Here is a 20613-nt window from a genome sequence, read left to right on the forward strand (position 1 = left end):
AGGAGTGGGTAAATGAATTCCTCATTACCTTCAATTCAGACTAGCAAAATGAATGAAGTTAGTGCCCTCCCCTGAAACATGGAGATTTCACTGAGGTAATGAAACACGTGAGGCTTGCGCAGCAGAGCAGTAGTGGGAACACAAATGCACAGTATGCCCATGTGGTAGCAGACACCTCCTCTCACAGGCTTTGGCTTTTATTGAAATGAAATGGCCATTTGACTAAATTCACAAAATGGAAATGCTCTTTTAGGCACTTTTAAAAATAAGGCCTACCAAAGTTCTTTGCCTTGATCTATGGTTCCTTATTTCACAATTTCAGTAAGAACTGGATTTATGAAAAATTTCAAAGTATACATATCTACTTTTAAAAGTGATATTTGGGGGCTGATAACTTTCATCAGTTCTCACGCACAACAATTTTTACTGGATTCAGTTTTGAAGTGCAAATATTTGAATTTTAGTGGATAATAGCCTGTTAACTGACAACTGAATTCGTCACTTTTCCTTTGATTAATCTTGCTTCTGTAAACACGACTTGGATACAATATATATTTTTGCTCCTGGGATACCAATACGGTATAAAAATAACTGGAAAATGGAAGTTCCTAGTGTATAAAATGTAGATGTCATTCTTATCTTTGTTAATGAATCTTCATTTTGTTCCCTTTGAGTCTACAACACAACTCATATTAGGGAAATACTTATGATGTAAACATAAATCTGTGTATGTTTTTTCATTTCTTGGGTGAAGATAATTATTTTGAATATTTTCCTTCTTGGTTAAAAAGCTAAATTTATATTAATTATATAACACAATTCAAAACTAGCCCATTGAGCATATAAACTCTAATAGTCAATATACTGGAATATAGTGAAATTATCAGAATTAAATATACATGGAATCAAATAAACTAGATACTTCAGTTTCTATGCTACAGAAATATGAATTTTGGTATTATATTCTTAGATATGTTTATTTCTCATTAATTAGAAACAAAAAAGAATTGGCCAAGCATTTCCTGAAATATTACTGTGGGGAGGACATTCTAAAATGGGCATTTATTCTAAGCTCAATTAACTATGACAAAAATTTAATTTTGTTTTAAGGTTTATAGATAATTAATTCAGTCATGGTATATTATTTAAGATGTACTAGCAAATCTATTTTTTTCGAGAAGACTTTCACTACAGAATCACATTTGTTTTGCAGGAATATTATAACACCTTGTAAGACTTGAATTATGAGTACCTATTATTTTAATTTGCATCCAATTAATTCTGTTTGTGTTCTAATTTCAACTAAAAACTCTTCAATTTATCAACGTTCTGAAGCTTGTATGTTTAATAAATTAAATTTATCTATTGCCATGAAAGGGGTATTCAAGCAGCGTAAAATAAGAACCATGTTATAAAAATTAATTGACTTTCACAATTTGACAACTAAATCTTCCTTTAATTACCTAGCTAGGTTTTTTCCTCCTTTTTAAGTTGGAAGACAGTCTTTTGGCCACTTTTACAATTAATTAATTTGAAACATAATGTATGATGGAGGGGTGAAAAATACAACTTGTTACTAAAAGCTCCATGATAAGGAAGATGTGGGAGGAAAAAGGAGAGGCATTGAAACTCAAGTTGAAAGGCAAAGCATAAGAGATGCTGCAGAAAGAACATTAGGTACAAAGAAACTGAGCTTGAAGTGTAAGACAACAATTAGCTTTTCAAGAAAAACAATACATCCTTTTTCAAGAATGTGAAATGAATGTAGTCTTGGTGCCAGAAAGAAGTACCACGTGACAACAAAAGGCTCATTAGTCATATTTGATGCCTAATGATTTAATTGCTTTCAATTTTAGAATGCTCATGTTGCATTTTACACATGATCCAAGGACTTATTTTTGGCAAACCAAGTCTAATCATCTAAATTAAAATAACCTACTATCAAACAATTTGGCATAAACCAAACTTTTTTAAGAACTGGTTTATTTAGTCTGCTCTTTCACTTGAAATATTTCATTAAAGCTTCTAGGTGATTAAGAAACAAAGTGTAAAAATAATGTGATAAAATTGTTTATCTAACATTTTTCTTTTTTTTTTTATTTATTTTTATTTATTTTTTTAATTTTAAACTCTTTAATTCTTACATGTGTTCCCAAACATGAAACCCCCTCCCACCTCCCTTATCTAACATTTTTCAATTGCAAGGAGATAAGAAGCATAAAAGTAAAGCTTTATACAAGGACTTATAAAGTAACAAATTATGTAGATATTATATATATAATATCTGTCTCATATATATCATATGTCATGCATGTCATACCCATCTTTTTAAAAAGCCATATAATCATACGATGTGCCATGTTTAATGAGATCCATTGATGCTGCCAATTTTTTTTACTAAATTCTTTGTTTTTTTACATTTGAAAATAAACTTAAATCACTCCTAATTTTGAGATATTTGCAATAAGACTCATAAGTAATACTGCACATTTTCATCTGAATTGGAATTGAGTAGGAAAACCTTTGTTGCCAAAAAAGCTCAGTAAAGACAATGTATTTGGAATAATGTACATAAATAGCACATACTTACCAATTCTCTTGGACCATATGGCTCACAGAAGGTGACAGCATTGCCATGCATAATTGCACCACACTGTTCTCCAGTCTCACAGTTGTTACATTCCACCCTATGGGAACACAAAACGCAACCTCAGTCTGCGAACTAAGTAGCATAGAGTGGTTTATCACTCAAAAGATGTAATAGATACTGTTATTCAGTTGAAATCAACATTTCCAGGTAGGTAATGGTATTTTGTATTGTGACAAGTTAAGGAAGCATGAAAACAGAAAGACTTGAAGTTCAATCCTAGTCCTCTCAGTTACTTGCACTGGAGGTTACTTTAACTTCCCAAAGTTTCAGTTTTCTCATCTGTAATATGAAGATAATAACACTGAACTAAATATCACATAGTTATCATGAGGATTAAATGAGAGAATGTATATAAAACAGAGTACAGAACTAATCTTATAGTAGGCACTTAATAGCGGCAGTTAGTGTTATTATCAATTATTACATAACATACTATGTTCAATACAAGTATTTTGCTAATATTAAAGATAAGCAGTTATATACACTTATATAATGAACTAAAACCATATATCTCTGAAATCAAAAGCTGTTTTACAAATTTAAACCTTTTATTTTGAATAATGATTAACATCAATGTTTAAAATAACTGTCCTAAAATAGATGTGCAAGTCTACAAAATGTACCATGCAAAAAATAAAGGAATCAGATTGTATTTAATCCACATAATAATATGAAATAAATACAAACTCTAATCCAAGCAAATTTTGGATACTGAGTTAAACTTGCAAATAATTTACTTAGTTGGTTTCCTTATTATTATGAAGTGGCTAATAAAATCTTAGAACAGAATATCAAAATTAAATATATTCATGTCTTCAGTATAAATTGACAATACAAATAATGTGGATTTGACTTTGCATATTTACAGTAACATTTATAATGCTCTGGCATTATGATATTTCAACCTACAATCATTACATGTAGAAAAACTGAACTATATTTTCTTAGTCTGAACCTCGAAGTGCATGAGAGCTATATTTCATGCAGAAAGGACATTTTCAAAGACTTTCACATTCTAGGTGCCAAACATTGTGGACAGGGCACTATGTATGCCCTTTGTTTTTGAAGATTGTTGTATCAGACCCTTTCAGTTGTTTGCTGATCTCAGAGAAAAGAAGGAGCAGGAAGTCCTATTCAAATAGGAAGAAGACAAAGGTATGAAAAGATACAATGAAGCTCATAAAGCCCAGAGGCAGAAGCACAATAAGTAAAAACTTGGCAAATAAATAGATATATTTCCTATATGTGTACTGCATGGAAAAAATATTTTAATCTTTTGAGCTATACTCCCACACAAAGAAGATCAACAATGTCAAGAAGCTTTGATTTTTAAAAAAATAAACAGAGAACAACTTCTGACATGGAATTTTAATTTAAATTTATTTATTTTAATTGGAGGCTAATTACTTTACAACATTGTATTGGTTCATTGCAGCACAGCTTATAATAGCCAGGACATGGAAGCAACCTAGGTGCCCATCAGCAGACGAATGGTGACATGGAATTTTAAACAGTAGTATCTCATATCTTAGTAGATTGAAATCTTTGCCTGATTACTATAAAGAAAGATTCTAATAAAATGTCCTTTATGTTAAAAGAGACACAGTAGTAGCTTCATGGTGCAACGAATATGTCTCTTGTTCATCATTTTACGCTTGGCATGATGTGAAAAGTGAAAGTCGCTCAGTCGTGTCCACTTTCTTCCACAGTCCATGGAATTATCCAGGCCAGAATACTGAAGTGGGTAGCCTTTCTCTTCTCCAGGGGATCTTCCCAACCCAAAGATCGAACCCATGTCTCCCACATTGCAGGCAGATTCTTTAGCAGCTGAGTCACAAGGGAAACACAAGAATCCTGGAGTGGGTAGCCCGTTCCTTCTCCAGCAGATGTTCCTAACCCAGGAATTGAACCCAGGTCTCCTGCATCGCAGGCGGATTCTTTAGCAACTTAGCTATCAGGGAAGCCCTAAGGCTTGAGGTCTAAACACTTCAAATAGGGCCTGGCACACTTTAAACAGAGCAAGCATGATACAAATGTTAGCATAAGTTTTAACTATTTTTAATATCGATTTCCAACATTTTCATCCAAAACAAGTATGTTAGGTTTTTTTTCCCCCACAGAGAATCTGTTACATGAACTTTTTACTACTGTTTTTCTATTCTTAAAACTATTACATTAATTTTTCCTAAGGAGTGTGATTTTGAAGTACAGAGAAGTAGCATCAAAATCATAGTGGGCTTCTTAGTGATAGATGAGGATTATTTGTCCTCCAAGGCATTGTGAAATGACTCAAGAAAAATAAGCTTTGTCAAGAGAAATTAAAAGATTGTTCAACCCTCACATGGACTAGCTGACATTTTCCTCCAGTAATTCTAAACTAAAAGCACCACTGTTGGTGTGAAGTCCAAGGCCTGATATTTGAATTCTCAAAGCAATCATTCTATCTATAAATATTGATCTGCTGCTGCTGCTAACTTGCTTCAGTCGTGTCCAACTCTGTGTGACCCCATAGATGGCAGCCCACCAGGCTCCTCGGGCCCTAGGATTCTCCAGGCAAGAACACTGGAGTGGGTTGCCATTTCCTTCTCCAATGCATGAAAGTGAAAAGTGAAAGTGAAGTCGCTCAGTCGTGTCTGACTCTTCGCGATCCCATGGACTGCAGCCTACCAGGCTCCTCCATCCATGGGGTTTTCCAGGCAAGAGTACTGGAGTGGGGTGCCATCGCCTTCTCTGATAAATATTGATCTGCAGTTCCCAAATCAACTGTATATCAGGAAAATAATATCTGTATAAACACATGTATTTCAAATCCCCATCACCCACAGTTTAGGTTAAATAGGACTCAGGTGTAGCCTAGATATCTGTATATTGTTTAAAGATGATTCTAGCATAGGTAGCTATAGCCTGGCACTAGGGAACCAGTGAATAGACAGTAGATGTTTGATGTGTTTGGAGAACCACTTCTATTTTGTGGAATAACAAGAGTTAAAAAAAAACAATAAAACACACAAAAAAGGCAATCAGTTACAGCATTCTCCCCACTTGGCTCAACAACCCCTCTGGACCTTTTTCTTCCTTGATGTGCTTTATAGCTCCAGAAACTTAAAATTAACAAAGGCATTGGTACCCAGTTGAATCTTAAAGATCCTGAAATACCAGCTATTACTCACTGAATTGTTGCTACCTGGAGGCACAATGGCTTCACCAAGGACTGATGAAACAAATCTGTTAGTTTCCTGTCAAGGTCTTTTAAATGCCCTTTGCTTGAATTTCTCACAGTATGACTGGGTTTGTCCACATAATTTTTTAAAGTTATTTTGAAAACACATCCCTCTGGGTAGTCAAATCCAATCCACTCTTAGCTGCCAATGGTGTAGCTACTCATTTATCATTCATTAATTCATTCTTATAATTAACAAACTTGTGCTAGGAACCTATAGGCACTGTGATGAGCTTTAGTGGTACAAACACCAAGAAAAGTGCTATTTATTTCTAACATTTTAACCTGTAGTTTCTCAACTGAATTTGTTCAAGAAAATGATGGGTTCTGTCAAGTAAGGTAACATATTCTTCAGAGATTGATGGAAAGAGGAAGTTTTAAATAATTTCAGTTAAACAGATTTTTGTTTTTCAATTTAAAAAGGGATGTGACCTCCCAAGCTAAGGATTAGAAACGAATTGCTTCTCTGCTTAAAAGTAATAGTGAATATTTCTCTAATCTAAGAAACTACTCCCCCCTTCTTTTTCTCAATATGAAAAACAGAACATAAGAATCTGACAAATACTATGGCACATCATATGAATCATCCACCTCAAAATATACTCTCATGAACAGTATGATTAAAAGACATTTTAAGGGAAATGCTTGCTATCCCCAAAGACCATGCAAAGCCTGAATTTATTGAGCTCTCTCTGAATCTATTTATCACATGCTTAGGTGCCACATGAATCTTATCTATTACTAGAGTTCACAGATCATTAAGCGTTCAAGTTGGAGGGCATCTGAAGTATCACCGAATTTCATTACCCCCTCATTTTACAAATTATAGAATGAGACTACAGGCCAGTTTTCCTGACTCCTTGTGCAATATCCTTCCCACTCCACTCTAATGTGGTCAGGAAAAGAAAAGAACTCCAGTTCTACAAAAATCATGTGCATTTCAAAAATGTTTTTCATCATTTTTGCTATCAGAGTTCATCTGGAAAACCTAGCATCTTTTCTTAAAAGTTGTTTTTTTTTTTTTTCATTTATAGGATAAGGGATTTTGCTTTGATAATACAGATGTACAAAAATAAAAGAAATGTCATGGACTTCATAGAAAATATTTAGAATGAATTTACTGGACTAAAGTACATAAGCAAATTCAATATTCCTTTGGTCATGTACATCCTTAGATAATTCATCCCTATTTTATATACACATTATCATACTGCCATTTTTTTCTACTAACAAAACCATAAAGGAATCAGTAAGGATGAAGGCAGGTACTTGTTAACCAACACATGTAGAGTTAAACTGTAAACATAAAAGAAAAAGAATGCCTTGAGCCAAGATTTGGTTTTCACTCTAACAAGCTCCTTGGCAGTTTGAAACTTGTTATTTTGGTGTCAATACTCCATTTTCTTTTTTTTAATTTAGGTGGCTGTTTTTTGTTTAGAAATTATATGCAATGTGCATTTGTGCTGTAGAGAGCACACTTCTGAAGGTATAATTATGTTTTTAATCCTGACTTTAAAATTATTAGGCTGGAAAACGTGCCAAATTCCCTGTTCAGGAGACACAGACGAAGCTGGAGTGAAATGACCCTGGAGTCCCTGTGGTCCCCATGTCCTACAGAGACTCACACAGGACTTTTAGGACACTGGAAAGAGGAGGAGGATTAATGAGAAACTTGGGCTCCATCGAACAGTCAGAGATTTATGAATGGTTGGTGGTGACATCATCCTGATAACAATAAATAAATAACCTAAATACTATTTTCTCAAGAGCAGTCTAATTACATGGCTCATTCTTCTTTTTAGATCAGAGTGAAAGCACTCAGCCTTTAGTCAGTCACTCTGCTGAAACAAGTTAATCATCTGGAAACTCAATGACAATCAGTTATCAAATTCTCATTTGGGATACATGCTGTTTGTCCCCAAGACTGGGGACACTGTATTATCTCTCTGTAATTTATTGCCTCTAAAGGAGGTGATGTCTGGTATTCTCTGAGTCAGAATTGTCTATTCACCAGCATTTCTGAACAGAGATATTAAAATACTTTTAATATTTGATCTGATTATAAAATGTACTTTAAAAGTAGAAAGATTAAAGAGAAATCTCTTATAATTTCCTGACCCAAAGATAACAAGTCTGTTCCCCCAGGTACAGCTCACACTGCATGTGTTGATAATCTAATGTGTGAGTTTGAAAGGCAAGGCCAGATCAGGGACTGGTGAATCTATCAAAGTAAATAGAACCCTGTCAGCCATCTGGGAGGTGGACAGTCAGCTGACTTCATTTGGAGACACTGGAGCTCCTTGTACTTTCCACTGAAACCTCAACAAGCAACCAACTATACTCCAAAAAAACCCCAAAAAACCTAATAAGCAGAACACTCAACTTTTGACCATATTTTATAGCAAAAAGATGATGTTTTATAGTAAAAAGGCATGACTATTTACTTGTGAAAGACCACACTTAAAAAAAAGAAAAACCCTCAAAAATTCTCTCTTTGTAAATATGGAATATTTTTAGAAAAACAGCAAGGAAAGTCCACTCTATAAGACTGAAAATAATATCACCTTCAACAACATCATGACTTTTTTTCTAAGGAACTAACACATGCTCTAAATATGAAAATGACAAATTCCATTTATAGTTCATTCTTTCTCATTACTTCTCACTGAGGAAGGTAAGAGAACTCCTATTCATCAGGGAGTTTAAAAATTTAATTTCTGCTTTGTTAACAGCTATAATGACAAATATTATTTGAATTAAAAATATCCCTTCTAATACTCTACTACTGAATGCAATATTCTGACCTCCTACTATGGTGAATTCTACTACATGCTGCTTGAGGAAATATTTTCTCATTTGTTTCAAATGTACTTGACATTTAATTCCATTGAGTGAGTTATTTCTGTCATAAAAAACAGAGATTAAAGAAGGAAATAATAAGCTTCCAGATTTGCACCTTATTTTAATAGTAGGACACCTCCTGGTTAACCTTTCTATTGTTGATGAAGTTTTCCCCAGAGCAATTACATCAGGGTAAGTGGAAGGAGGGGGAGGAAGCAAGAGAAAGAAGGTTAGAGGAGAGTTTAATCATAAGGGAAAAAACTTACTAACAAAGGAGAAGAGAGAGTGAGAGAAAGTAGAAAAAGGGGAGGTCAAGAAGACAAAGAGAAAAAGCAGAAAAAGATGCACAGATCAGAGTATCAGGGGACTTCACTGGTGGTCCAGTGGCTAGGACTCCTTGAATGCAATGCAGGGGGTCTAGGTTTGATCCCTGGTCTAGGAACTAGATCCCACATGCTGCAACAAAAATCCTACATGCTGCAGAAGAAAATTAAAGATCCTGCTGGCCACAACTAAGACCCAATGCAGTCAAATAAATAATAAGTACACTTTTAAAAAAGATCAGAATATTGGACCAATAAACCTTAAAACCGAATTGTAATTCCACAACCCAAACTACAGTGATATATTAGAGGTTTTGGTAAAGGTAAGTCATCAGATAAAATATTATTTTGCAGACATTTATTACCCATTCACAGTCTCCCTGTGTTAACAGCTCCTGAAAACTTACAAGGTATATCTTTCATATCAAATAGGTAAGATGGCATATTAGGTGATATGATTCCAAGTGGTCATCATTACAACAACAACAAAAGGCCCCTTGGAAATCCATCAGCAGTGATGTGCAGACCTTGATGCCCATGGTGAGAGCTTCCTTCACCCATCAGGTCTTACAGGCTTACCAGCCACAAGCCAGTTGTACATTGAACAACGTGGATGTACTTCTATCTACTTTTTTTCCCCCCAGTGACACTGGTCATCAGATTTACTTTGTTCTCTTCCTGGAAACTACATTTATATTGTAGTTTTCACACCTGTCTACTAAATGGAGTCCCCTCTCCTCTTGTTTTCTGTGGGGGCTCCAAGATACTAAGGAACTCTGAAGTAGTTTTACTGCTCACTTGACTTCCTTTATCTTACACGGGTTAAACTACTGATCACTGAATAAAGATTCAGCTAGAATAACTCACCCCCATACTAAAATTTCAGTCATTTTAGGGTCTTCGTTTAGATAACTATTTTTCTCAAAGAAAATAAACTTTAATATGCCAAATCACCAATATTTTTGCTCCATTTCTGGGTAACTGTTCCAATAAATTAGGACTTTGAAGAGACTACCAGATGCAGCAGAGTCTGTAATCTCAATTTCTCTAGTCCTGTAGTGTGATCTTTTTACATATAAAAATGGAAATGTTCTAGTCTTTTCTTGATTCAAGCAACTCTATGCAATGCTGGCCACAGTTTTAGCTTCCTTAGCTGTAAACTGTGGGGCTTTCTGTATGAAAAGCCAATTGACAGAGGTCTTCATGTGCCACAGGATCTGAGACAACTTCATTTGTGTCTCTTTTCTTGATGTCTCATATCCCTGGTGGCATCACAACTTATTCATCTAAGATGCTTCTTCTGATGAGTGACTCTTGTTCTTCCCTGATCTCTGCTGAATAGAACATTTCTGCTATTACTACTGTGCTGGAGGGGAAACATCTGTTGTCTTCTAGTTGCTATTTATCATCATGTTTTCTAACAGTCTTCCATTTCCCACTAGAACATCATAGCCTAGTGATATTATAGCTCTGGATTCCTTCTGTGATCTTCAGAACACAAGCATTAAAGGGATAATCTGTAAGCCAAAACAAAGATTCTTCCTGACTTTCTAATTGCTTAGAGGGTAAAGACATCTCTTAAGAAAACTTACATTATTTTTTAAAATTTACTCAATTTTAAGTTCTTTTAACTTTCTCTCTCCATCTCTCTGAACTCTTTTTTTTTCCTCTGAACTCTTTTTAACTCAAGTTATGAATCATAAACATCACCTATTTCTTAACTTTTCTCATTTTTTAAAATTACTGTTTAAATTTTTTACTGAGGTAAATTTCCACACAGGGAAATACATGGATCTCAAGCTTTGACAAAGGTACACATCTATGTAACCCATGCTCTCATAATACTATATATAACATATTAATTACCCCAGAAATTTCCTCATGCTCCTTACCAGTCAATTCCCCATCCCTGAAACAATCACTAATCTAATTCTAGCACTTTTGATAATATCATCTATTCTAGATTTCATGTAAGTAGGATCATACAGTAAGAATTATTTTGGATCTGGCTTCTTTCATTCAACATTACATTTTTGAAATTCAACCATGTTGTTTCAGCTATCAATAAGTTATTCTTTTTTATTTCCGAATAGCATGCCACTGTATGAATGTATCACTATCCATTCTCCTGTTTATGGGTACCTGGGATGTTACTAGTTTTTTGCTATTAGGTGTAGTTCTTTTTAATTAAAAAAAATCAAGATTTCTCACCATTCATATGTAATACTGACAGTGTTTATATGATACTAAAATAATTAATTCATAAAAAGAAACTATAAAAAAGGTGGTTGAGACTCAAGTAGAACATGCTTAAGTGAAATGTTGAGATAGAGTGTATTTGTAGGTCTTTACTTTCCTTCTAAATTTAGTTCTAACAGTCTCCCATTTCCCACTAGAACATCATAGCCTAGTGATATTATAGCTCTGGATTCCTTCTGTGATCTTCAGAACACAAGAATTAAAGGGATAATCTGTAAGCCAAAACAAAGGAAAGTAAAGACCTACAAAGATTCCTTCCTATGTTCTTTTTTTCTATTCTTTTTGGCTATAGGGTTGTCTCTATTGGGACAAGACTCTACTGATCCATCTCCATCATCAGGAGTGTAATCACACTGAACACACTTGATATTGGAGAACTGTCAACAGTGCTGGTAAATCAGTGTCACTCTATCCACATTCTTTCTCTCAGTCTCTTGGGTTCAATGGTACATTTGACCTGACGTGGTTATTGTTGTGATCCAGAGGTCTACCTGCATGTGGCCCAGCATCAGGGCAAAGTTAAGGTGGAGAAGCCTCACTCTCATTAAGCCTGAGGCATCACTATATTCCCATGAAAGGGTTTTGCTGTTCTCTTCACTTGTAACTTTACTTCTCATTTTTTATTTGAACAAAGCAAACAGAAATGGCTGAGAGAATGGGAGACAAAAGGCCATTTCTCTGGCAATGCCATAGGGAGACCTCCCTTTGGGGGTCAAAGCACAGGAGGACTCTATACCCTGCACCTCAGGGAGGCAGAAAGACCACCGTGGCATGACAGCACAGAAAAGCACCACAGACACATTCACAGCCCAGGCTCAGGAGCAGCAGAAGTTGTCATGCCTTCAAGCAGGGATCAAATGGAGCAATCATCATGAAGGAGTGAGTGATTAGGACAGGCGAGAATGCTACCTGTGTGGACCAGTCACCAAAAACTAGATGAGACAGGGAGGATTCAGTGGATATCTGTAGGAACAGAGGACTGGGGAATAAGAGGTGTGTCCCCACCTACCCCTTGCCTTTGAACTAACAAGCTCTCTGATACTTAGCTACAACACCAGAAAAATGGGAGAAGGGAAGCTAAAGTTGACCGAAATTAAGTTTTCACTATTGGCAGAAGGGACACAATGAAAAGACATCAAGTTAAAAAAACAAGAATAAAGAAAGTTTTATTTCTCTGATACCCAATTTTGTGGACAGAATTCATAACTGTGACACTTGTGTAAGCCTAAATAATTTCTGGAAGGACTGATAGAAACTGGTAACAGTTGATGCCTCTAGAGGGAAGGAATATAGATCTAGTGTGGGAAGAAGGTTTATTTTTATTATTTTTAATATTATTGAACATTTCACTAAGTACATTTATTAATTTTAAAATCAAATCTAATATTTAAGCTAAGCAGAGAGACAGATTCAAAACTGAGTTGATGTAAAAAAGTTTCTTGGTTCTAGTCCAATTACTGTCATACACTTGGGATAATAACTTGGCTGGTATGTTCATTCATCATAATAGTAATATCATTTTATGCTCCTTGTTTTTTGTGTATAGTCATTTTTACAGGATATAAGAAATTCAGATATCAAGAATAATATGAAATGAAGTGGGGAAAAAAAGTTGATTTCACTAAATGAAGTCAATGGAAGCAAATAAAGTGTGAGTGACTAAATTTAAACTGATCCCTCTCCCCATCATTAGACAGATGGGATCGTAGTTTCTTAATTTTTCCTTTTGCTTGTCCTTAAAAATTGCAAGTCAAATAATACACATGATGATTTTCAAACTCAATGAAAGATACATGCTCATAAAAGCGGAGTGCTTTTCTCTTGTGACAAATTATTGACTCTTATATTGAGACTTGGGAATTTGCCCCAAAGCAGTACACCCTGAGCTTCTTCCTATCTGGTGGTATGTGCCAATGGCATAATGTTATGGGTTGTCAAGTAAGGATTCCCCTTCCTGGTTTTCACAAAGCTGCTCAGTGGCTTCTAATTGGGGTAAAGAAAATCAAAGACAATATCATAAGGGACAAAACTCACATGTCAATATGTATACCAGGAAAACAGATTTTGGGAGAGTGAAAATGCCTGGTAGTGGTGGTGGTTTACTTGCCAAGTTGTGTTCAACTCTTTGCAATGCCATGGACTGTAGCCCTCCAGGGCCTCTGTGCATGGGATTCTCCAAGCAAGAATACAGCAGTGGGCTGCCATTTCCTTCTCCAGGGGATCTTCCTGGATCTCCTGCAATGCAGTTGGTTTCTTTACCAACTGAGCCACCAGGGAAGCCCAAAAACTGCCTATGTTGGTCCAAAGCAAGAGAGAGCTTTGTTATGTTATTGGAAACACCTCACTGGAATAGCTGACTGTATTGGTTTTTAACTTTAGGGAGCTTATGTCTACTTTAGAGGTCTGACAGATTGTGGTCCACTGGAGAAGGGAATGTCAAACCACTTCAGTATTCTTGCCTTGAGAACCCCATGAACAGTATGAAAAGGCAAAATACAGGATACTGAAAGAGGTACTCCCCAGGTCAGAAGGTGCCCAATATGCTACTGGAGGTCAGTGGAGAAATAACTCCAGAAAGAATGAAGGGATGGAGCCAAAGCAAAAACAATACCCAGTTGTGGATGTGACTGGTGATAGAAGCACGGTCTGATGCTGTAAAGAGCAATATTGCATAGGAACCTGGAATGTCAGGTCCATGAATCAAGGCAAATTGGAAGTGGTCAAACAAGAGATGGAAAGAGGGAACATCGACATTCTAGGAATCAGAGAACTAAAATGGACTGGAATGGGTGAATTTAACTCAGATGACCATTATATCTACTACTGCGGGCAGGAATCCCTCAGAAGAAATGGAGTAGCCATCATGGTCAACAAAAGAGTCCGAAATGCAGTACTTGGATGCAATCTCAAAAAAGACAGAATGATCTCTGTTCGTCTCCAAGGCAAACCATTCAATATCACAGTAACCCAAGTTTATGCCCCAACCAGTAACGCTGAAGAAGCTGAAGTTGAACAGTTCTATGAAGACCTACAAGACCTTTTAGAAATAACACCCCCAAAAGATGTCCTTTTCATTATAGGGGACTGGAATGCAAAAGTAGGAAGTCAAGAAACACCTGGAGTAACAGGCAAATTTGGCCTTGGAATACAGAATGAAGCAGGGCAAAGGCTAATAGAATTTTGCCAAGAGAACACAGTGGTCATAGCAAACACCCTCTTCCAACAACACAAGAGAAGACTCTACACATGGACATCACCAGATGGTCAACACCGAAATCAGATTGATTATATTCTTTGCAGCCAAAGATGGAGAAGCTCTATACAGTCAACTAAAACAAGACCAGGAGCTGACTGTGGCTCAGATCATGAACTCCTTATTACCAAATTCAGACTCAAATTGAAGAAAATAGGGAAAACTGCTAGACCATTCAGGTATGACCTAAATCAAATCCCTTATGATTATACAGTGGAAGTGAGAAATAGATTTAAGGGTCTAGATCTGATAGATAGAGTGCCTGATGAACTATGGAATAAGGTTCGTGACATTGTACAGCAGACAGGGATCAAGACCATCCCCATGGAAGAGAAATGCAAAAAAGCAAAATGGCTGTCTGGGGAAGCCTTACAAATAGCTGTGAAAAGAAGAAAAGCTAAAAACAAAGGAGAAAAGGAAAGATATAAGCATTTGAATGCAGAGTTCCAGAGAATAGCAAGAAGAGATAAGAAAGCCTTCTTCAGCGATCAATGCAAAGAAATAGAGGAAAAGGAACAGAATGGGAAAGACTAGAGATCTCTTCAAGAAAATTAGAGATAGCAAGGGAACATTTCATGCAAAGTTGGGCTTGATAAAGGACAGAAATGGTATGGACCTAACAGAAGCAGAACATATTAAGAAGAGGTGGCAAGAATACACAGAAGAACTGTACAAAAAGGATCTTCACGACCTGGATAATCACGATGGTGTGATCACTCATCTAGAGCCAGACATCTTAGAATGTGAAGCCAAGTGGGCCTTAGAAAGCATCACTATGAACAAAGCTAGTGGAGGTGATGGCATTCCAGTTGTGCTATTTCAAATCCTGAAAGATGATGCTGTGAAAGTGCTGTACTCAATATTCCAGCAAATTTGGAAAACTCGGCATTGTCCACAGGACTGGAAAAGGTCAGTGTTCATTCCAATCCCAAAGAAAGGCAATGCCACAGAATGCTCAAACTACCGCACAATTGCACTCATCTCACACGCTAGTAAAGTAATACTCAAAATTCTCTAAGCCAGGCTTCAGCAATACATGAACTGTGAACTTTCTGATGTTCAAGCTGGTTTTAGAAAAGGCAGAGGAACCAGAGATCAAATTGCCAACATTCGCTGGATCATGGAAAAAGCACGAGAGTTCCAGAAAAACATCTATTTCTGATTTATTGACTACACCAAAGCCTTTGACTGTGTGGATCATGACAAACTATAGAAAATTCTGAAAGAGATGGGAATACCCGACCACCTAGCCTGCCTCTTGAGAAATCTGTATGCAGGTCAGGAAGCAACAGTTAGAACTGGACATGGAACAACAGACTGGTTCCAAATAGGAAAAGGAGTACGTCAAGGCTATATATTGTCACCCTGCTTATTTAACTTATATGCAGAGAACATCATGAGAAACACTGGACTGAAAGAAACACAAGCTGGAATCAAGATTGCCGGGAGAAATATGAATCACCTCAGATAGGCAGATGACACCACCCTTATGGCAGAACGTGAAGAGGAGCTAAAAAGCCTCTTGATGAAAGTGAAAGAGGAGAGTGAAAAAGTTGGCTTAAAGCTCAACATTCAGAAAATGAAGATCATGGCATCTGGTCCCATCACTCCATGGGAAATAGAAGGAGAAACAGTGGAAACAGTGTCAGACTTTATTTTTTTGGGCTCCAAAATCACTGCAGATGGTGATTGGAGCCATGAAATTAAAAGACGCTTCGTCCCCTTTTCCTCCTGCCCCCAATCCCTCTCAGCATCAAAGTCTTCTCAAATGAGTCAACTCTTCACATGAGGTGGCCAAAGTACTGGAATTTCAGCTTTAGCATCATTCCTTCCAAAGAAATCCCAGGGTTGATCTCCTTAAGAATGGACTGGTTGGATCTCCTTGCAGTCCAAGGGACTCTCAATAGTCTTCTCCAACACCACAGTTCAAAAGCAACAATTCGGCATCTGCCTGCAATGCGGGAGACCCAGGTTCGATTCCTGGGTCGGTAAGATCCCCTGAAGAAGGAAATGGCAATCCACTCCAGCACTCTTGCCTGGAAAATCCCATGGACAGAGGAGCCTGATAGGCTACAGTCCATGGGGTTGCAAAGAGTCGGACACAACTGAGCGACTTCACTTTCACTTTCACTTTACTCCTTGGAAGAAAATTTATGAGCAACCTAGATAGCATATTCAAAAGCAGAGACATTACTTTGCTGACTAAGGTCTGTCTAGTCAAGACTATGGTTTTTCCAGGAGTCATGTATGGATGTGAGAGTTGGACTGTGAAGAAGGCTTAGCGCCGAAGAATTGTTGCTTTTGTACTGTAGTGTTGGAGAAGACTCTTCAGAGTCCCTTGGATTGCAAGGAGATCCAACCAGTCCATTCTGAAGGAGATCAACCCTGGGATTTCTTTGGAAGGAATGATGCTAAAGCTGAAACTCCAGTACTTTGGCCACCTCATGCGAAGAGTTGACTTATTGGAGAAGACTTTGATGCTGGGAGGGATTGGGGGCAGGGGGAAAAGGGGACGACTGAGGATGAGATGGCTGGATGGCATCACCGACTCGATGGACGCAACTCTGAGTGAGCTCTGGGAGTTGGTGATGGACAGGGAGGCCTGGCATGCTGTGATTCATGGGAACGCAAAGAATCGGACACGACTGAACTGAACTGAACTGAATGTCTACTTTAAGGGGGGGTTAAAAATATTTGATACTCTTTGTTTCTCCCTTCTCTATAATTCTACTGTATTTTCATTAATATATATTATATAATATAGATATATTTAATTTGAAGTTTGTTTTTGATCTGAATACAGTAAGGGAAGACTTGGGGGAATCATTTACATAAATTGAGTGAAGAATATTTTAATAGTAATGATTTGGGAACATTCTGAGCTCCTGGGAGGCAAGTAGACCAACATGCCAGTATACCATAGGAGGAAGAAAGAAAGGGAAGAAGGAGGGAGGCGAAAAGATAGAGTAGGAGACAGAGAATAAGAGAGGGAAAGAAGGAACTGATTCATACTGAGCAGCAACAATACATTAGGAGATGCTCCAGACCTTTTCAGGTTCATCAAACTTTAAAATAATGGTGTTAGGCAAATACTTGGCTCACTTTTACTGACAAGAAATGTGGCTCAGAGAGGTAAAGCAAGCTTTGTACTATTCTCAGATACCCAGCTGGCAAGTAGCTAGCTTCAAAGTCCACCCAGACAGACCTGATTTTGGAACCTCTGCCACTTATGTTCAACAAAGCCATCTCTCAAATGATGAGAGCTTCCTAGGTTATTATTATTATTATTTAATCTTAGATTAGATGAAGGAGATTGTGGTCAATAAGGGATAAAGTAAAATTACTCTGAAGCATATTTGATAGAAGACAGAAGTGCACGGCTTTTTAAAGTTAATAAAAGGTTTTCTTAAACAGGAGGAAAAACCATAGGTTAAGTAAGTGGGACACAAAATCCATAACTTCGGTCAAGAAAGCATCTACCAGATCAGTCATGAAAATGGGTGAAGCAAAATCAATCATGTTTTATTGATTTCAAAAATAACAGAATTTAGACCACATAAAAGTCACATTTTGTATTTGTCAAGAAATCTCACTGAAGAAAATGAATTAGCTCGACACAAATGAACTCGCCTTGAAAGAAACAAATCATCTGGTAACATCTATATTAATGGGATATATAAAAGCCAAATGTGAGGAGAATGAGAGAATTTTTCTTGGGTAGAAGTGGTGCTTAAAAAGTTTTTGGCTTTTCCTTAACAACGATTTTCAACTTATTTTAAGAAATGTATATTTAGAACATGTTCAGAGGTAAGTGAAATCTTTTTGATAAATTATCTCTTTAATGGTGTATGAATCATAAGACTTTATGTCTCTGTCTAGTCTGATTTTTTTGAATACTTATACTCTCTAAATCTGTATTTCTTTCTAGAAAAGATGTAAGTTCCTGTTTGTATTTAAGCGTCAACACTCTCTAAACCTATATGTCATCTTCAATTCTCAGGTTAAAGACCACTTTCTCCAAGAAACTCTCACTAGAGTCAGCCTTTCTTTTCTAGACCTGTAGTATGTTATTTATAACCTTCTATTACACTCAAGGATTTCTATCCTGAATCATAAGATTTTAAAAAATGTGTTTTAAATGTCTCCTCTATTGAACTATATGCTACTCAAAAGAAGGAACCACATTCCTTTTTAATGTACTATATAATAATTATGGTTTGATACTTGTTGAACAGTGAAAATAAGGAAAAACAAATTAATATCATATGCAGACATTTGAGGATGAATAGTTATTCTCTTTCTAGTCTTGAATATTGCTTGGATTTTGGTTACAACCTGATTACTTTAGAGCTTCTAATTTATCTTGAACTCTTATTCATGTACACAAATCATTTAGTACCATAGAAAATAACATATTCAGATATTCTCTCAAATTATGTAGACTGACTATAGCTCTCAATGGATAGACTCATTTCTCCAAAGTCAGAAAAATACAACAAACTGCCAACAAATTCATGCAGGCATTTATGTATTCAACAAATTTCTAATGTATGAGTTTTGGTTAATTCTTTCTTTGCCCTCCAAAATCCCATAGGGTTGTCTCTAAACAGCTTTGGAAGGAAAGACTGGAGTATAAATGAGATAATCCAATAACATAGAAGTTATTTGGAAGTATGACTCAAATAATCTGTCAGTTTCAGATAAGTCATTTCCCTTCTTTCCTTTAACATAAATGCAATTATTAGGCATAATAAAGCACAATGTTTTCTATGTAAATAACTTGTACTACTGAAAAAAACTGACCAAACCCATGGCTTTGAGGGGTACCTAGATTTAGTTCTTAAGGAAGTCAGGAAACAGACAATAGACATACTACAGGAGACATTAATCCCAGTTCCTTAGTTGAACAATTCTCATTGATAACTTAGAGCTAAAGGGCAATTTAATTTTATGCAACTACTCCAAGGAAGCAATTTTTTTTTTTTTTTTGCCTTTTATACAGACCAAAGTGAGGCATGATCCTTTAACTTACCATATGTTTGGATTCAACTCCTTTTGGTGGTAGGAGTCAAAGTCATCTCGTAGAATAATACTCTTACTATGAATTTCAGCTAAAGGAAGACAAAGATTTAGAAAATGGTTATACTAAACAATAGATTTAGCTATGCAAAAGAGTCAACATGCTACATTTATGATAAATAACAGTATTTTAAACTAAAATTGAAGTTTAAACAAGCAGCTAATTGCATTTGCTGTGCCCCTAAACTACTAAGTAAAAGAATAACTCTGCTGTTTAGAAGTCTGGAAACCAGAGCCCCCAAAGAGAACCCTACTAAAATGTCACCCAGGTCACAGAGGTGGGAAGACCAAGGTTAGCACTAGCCTACATGGAGAGGTCACACAAGACTTGCCCCTCACAGCTCAACACATCCAGAATAAAGTCAGTGCCTAACTCACTTTAGAACATTGAAGGGAACAGAACATTGTGGCTATTTGTTGTCAGCTAACATTGCTGTTATTTACGAACCCATCTCCTCTTCTCTTTCTTACTACCCCTCTTGCCCTGACTTGCTTTTTCTCATTCCCTATATTCACTCATTTTTAAATTTAATGTGTTCCAAATTGTTAACATTTTCCCCTTCAGAGTTGCATAGGAGAAATTATCTACACAAGTAAGTAAAACTTCTAAATAAAGTCATGTTAGAAGTCAGGAGGAATGGCAGAAAACCATCCATAGTCTTAAATATATTATTGTTACACTTGAGAAGTTGTATTAAATACTTCTTTTTAAGCTATAGAAGAACTCAGATCATGCCAAGAGCAAAGAATATTTTCATGAACTGTAGAGTATGGGATATTTCCATTGAATAGAGAATGGACAAGTACAAACAACTTCATGGCCAGCTACAACGTAAGTAGACTCATTTTTAAGGTTGTATGAGTAAAGATAATTATTTCTCCACAAATTGTAAAAAATGAATTTGGTGCTGAAAATCTTCTCATCTGATTCCCATGGTTTGCTTGGGGAATTTGCTTCAGCTAGTATAAATTCTCTGGGTCTATATAA

The 20613-nt window shown here is 36.3% G+C and overlaps 1 protein-coding gene across 2 annotated transcripts in view; it reads right to left on the reverse strand.

Annotated features, from left to right (window-relative positions):
* RELN (reelin) overlaps positions 1–20613 on the reverse strand; it is a 536845-nt gene that overhangs the window by 265371 nt on the left and 250861 nt on the right. For both annotated transcript variants that reach the window (XM_068972809.1, XM_068972810.1), the window contains exons 6-7: positions 19579–19657; positions 2591–2687 (exon numbers count right to left, since the gene is read on the reverse strand). In XM_068972809.1, the coding sequence (XP_068828910.1) occupies positions 2591–2687; positions 19579–19657 (176 nt within the window). The remainder of the gene's footprint in view (positions 1–2590; positions 2688–19578; positions 19658–20613) is intronic.

Source organism: Capricornis sumatraensis, chromosome 5 (assembly GCF_032405125.1).
Source record: "Capricornis sumatraensis isolate serow.1 chromosome 5, serow.2, whole genome shotgun sequence".
NCBI classification, from domain to species: Eukaryota; Metazoa; Chordata; class Mammalia; order Artiodactyla; family Bovidae; genus Capricornis; species Capricornis sumatraensis.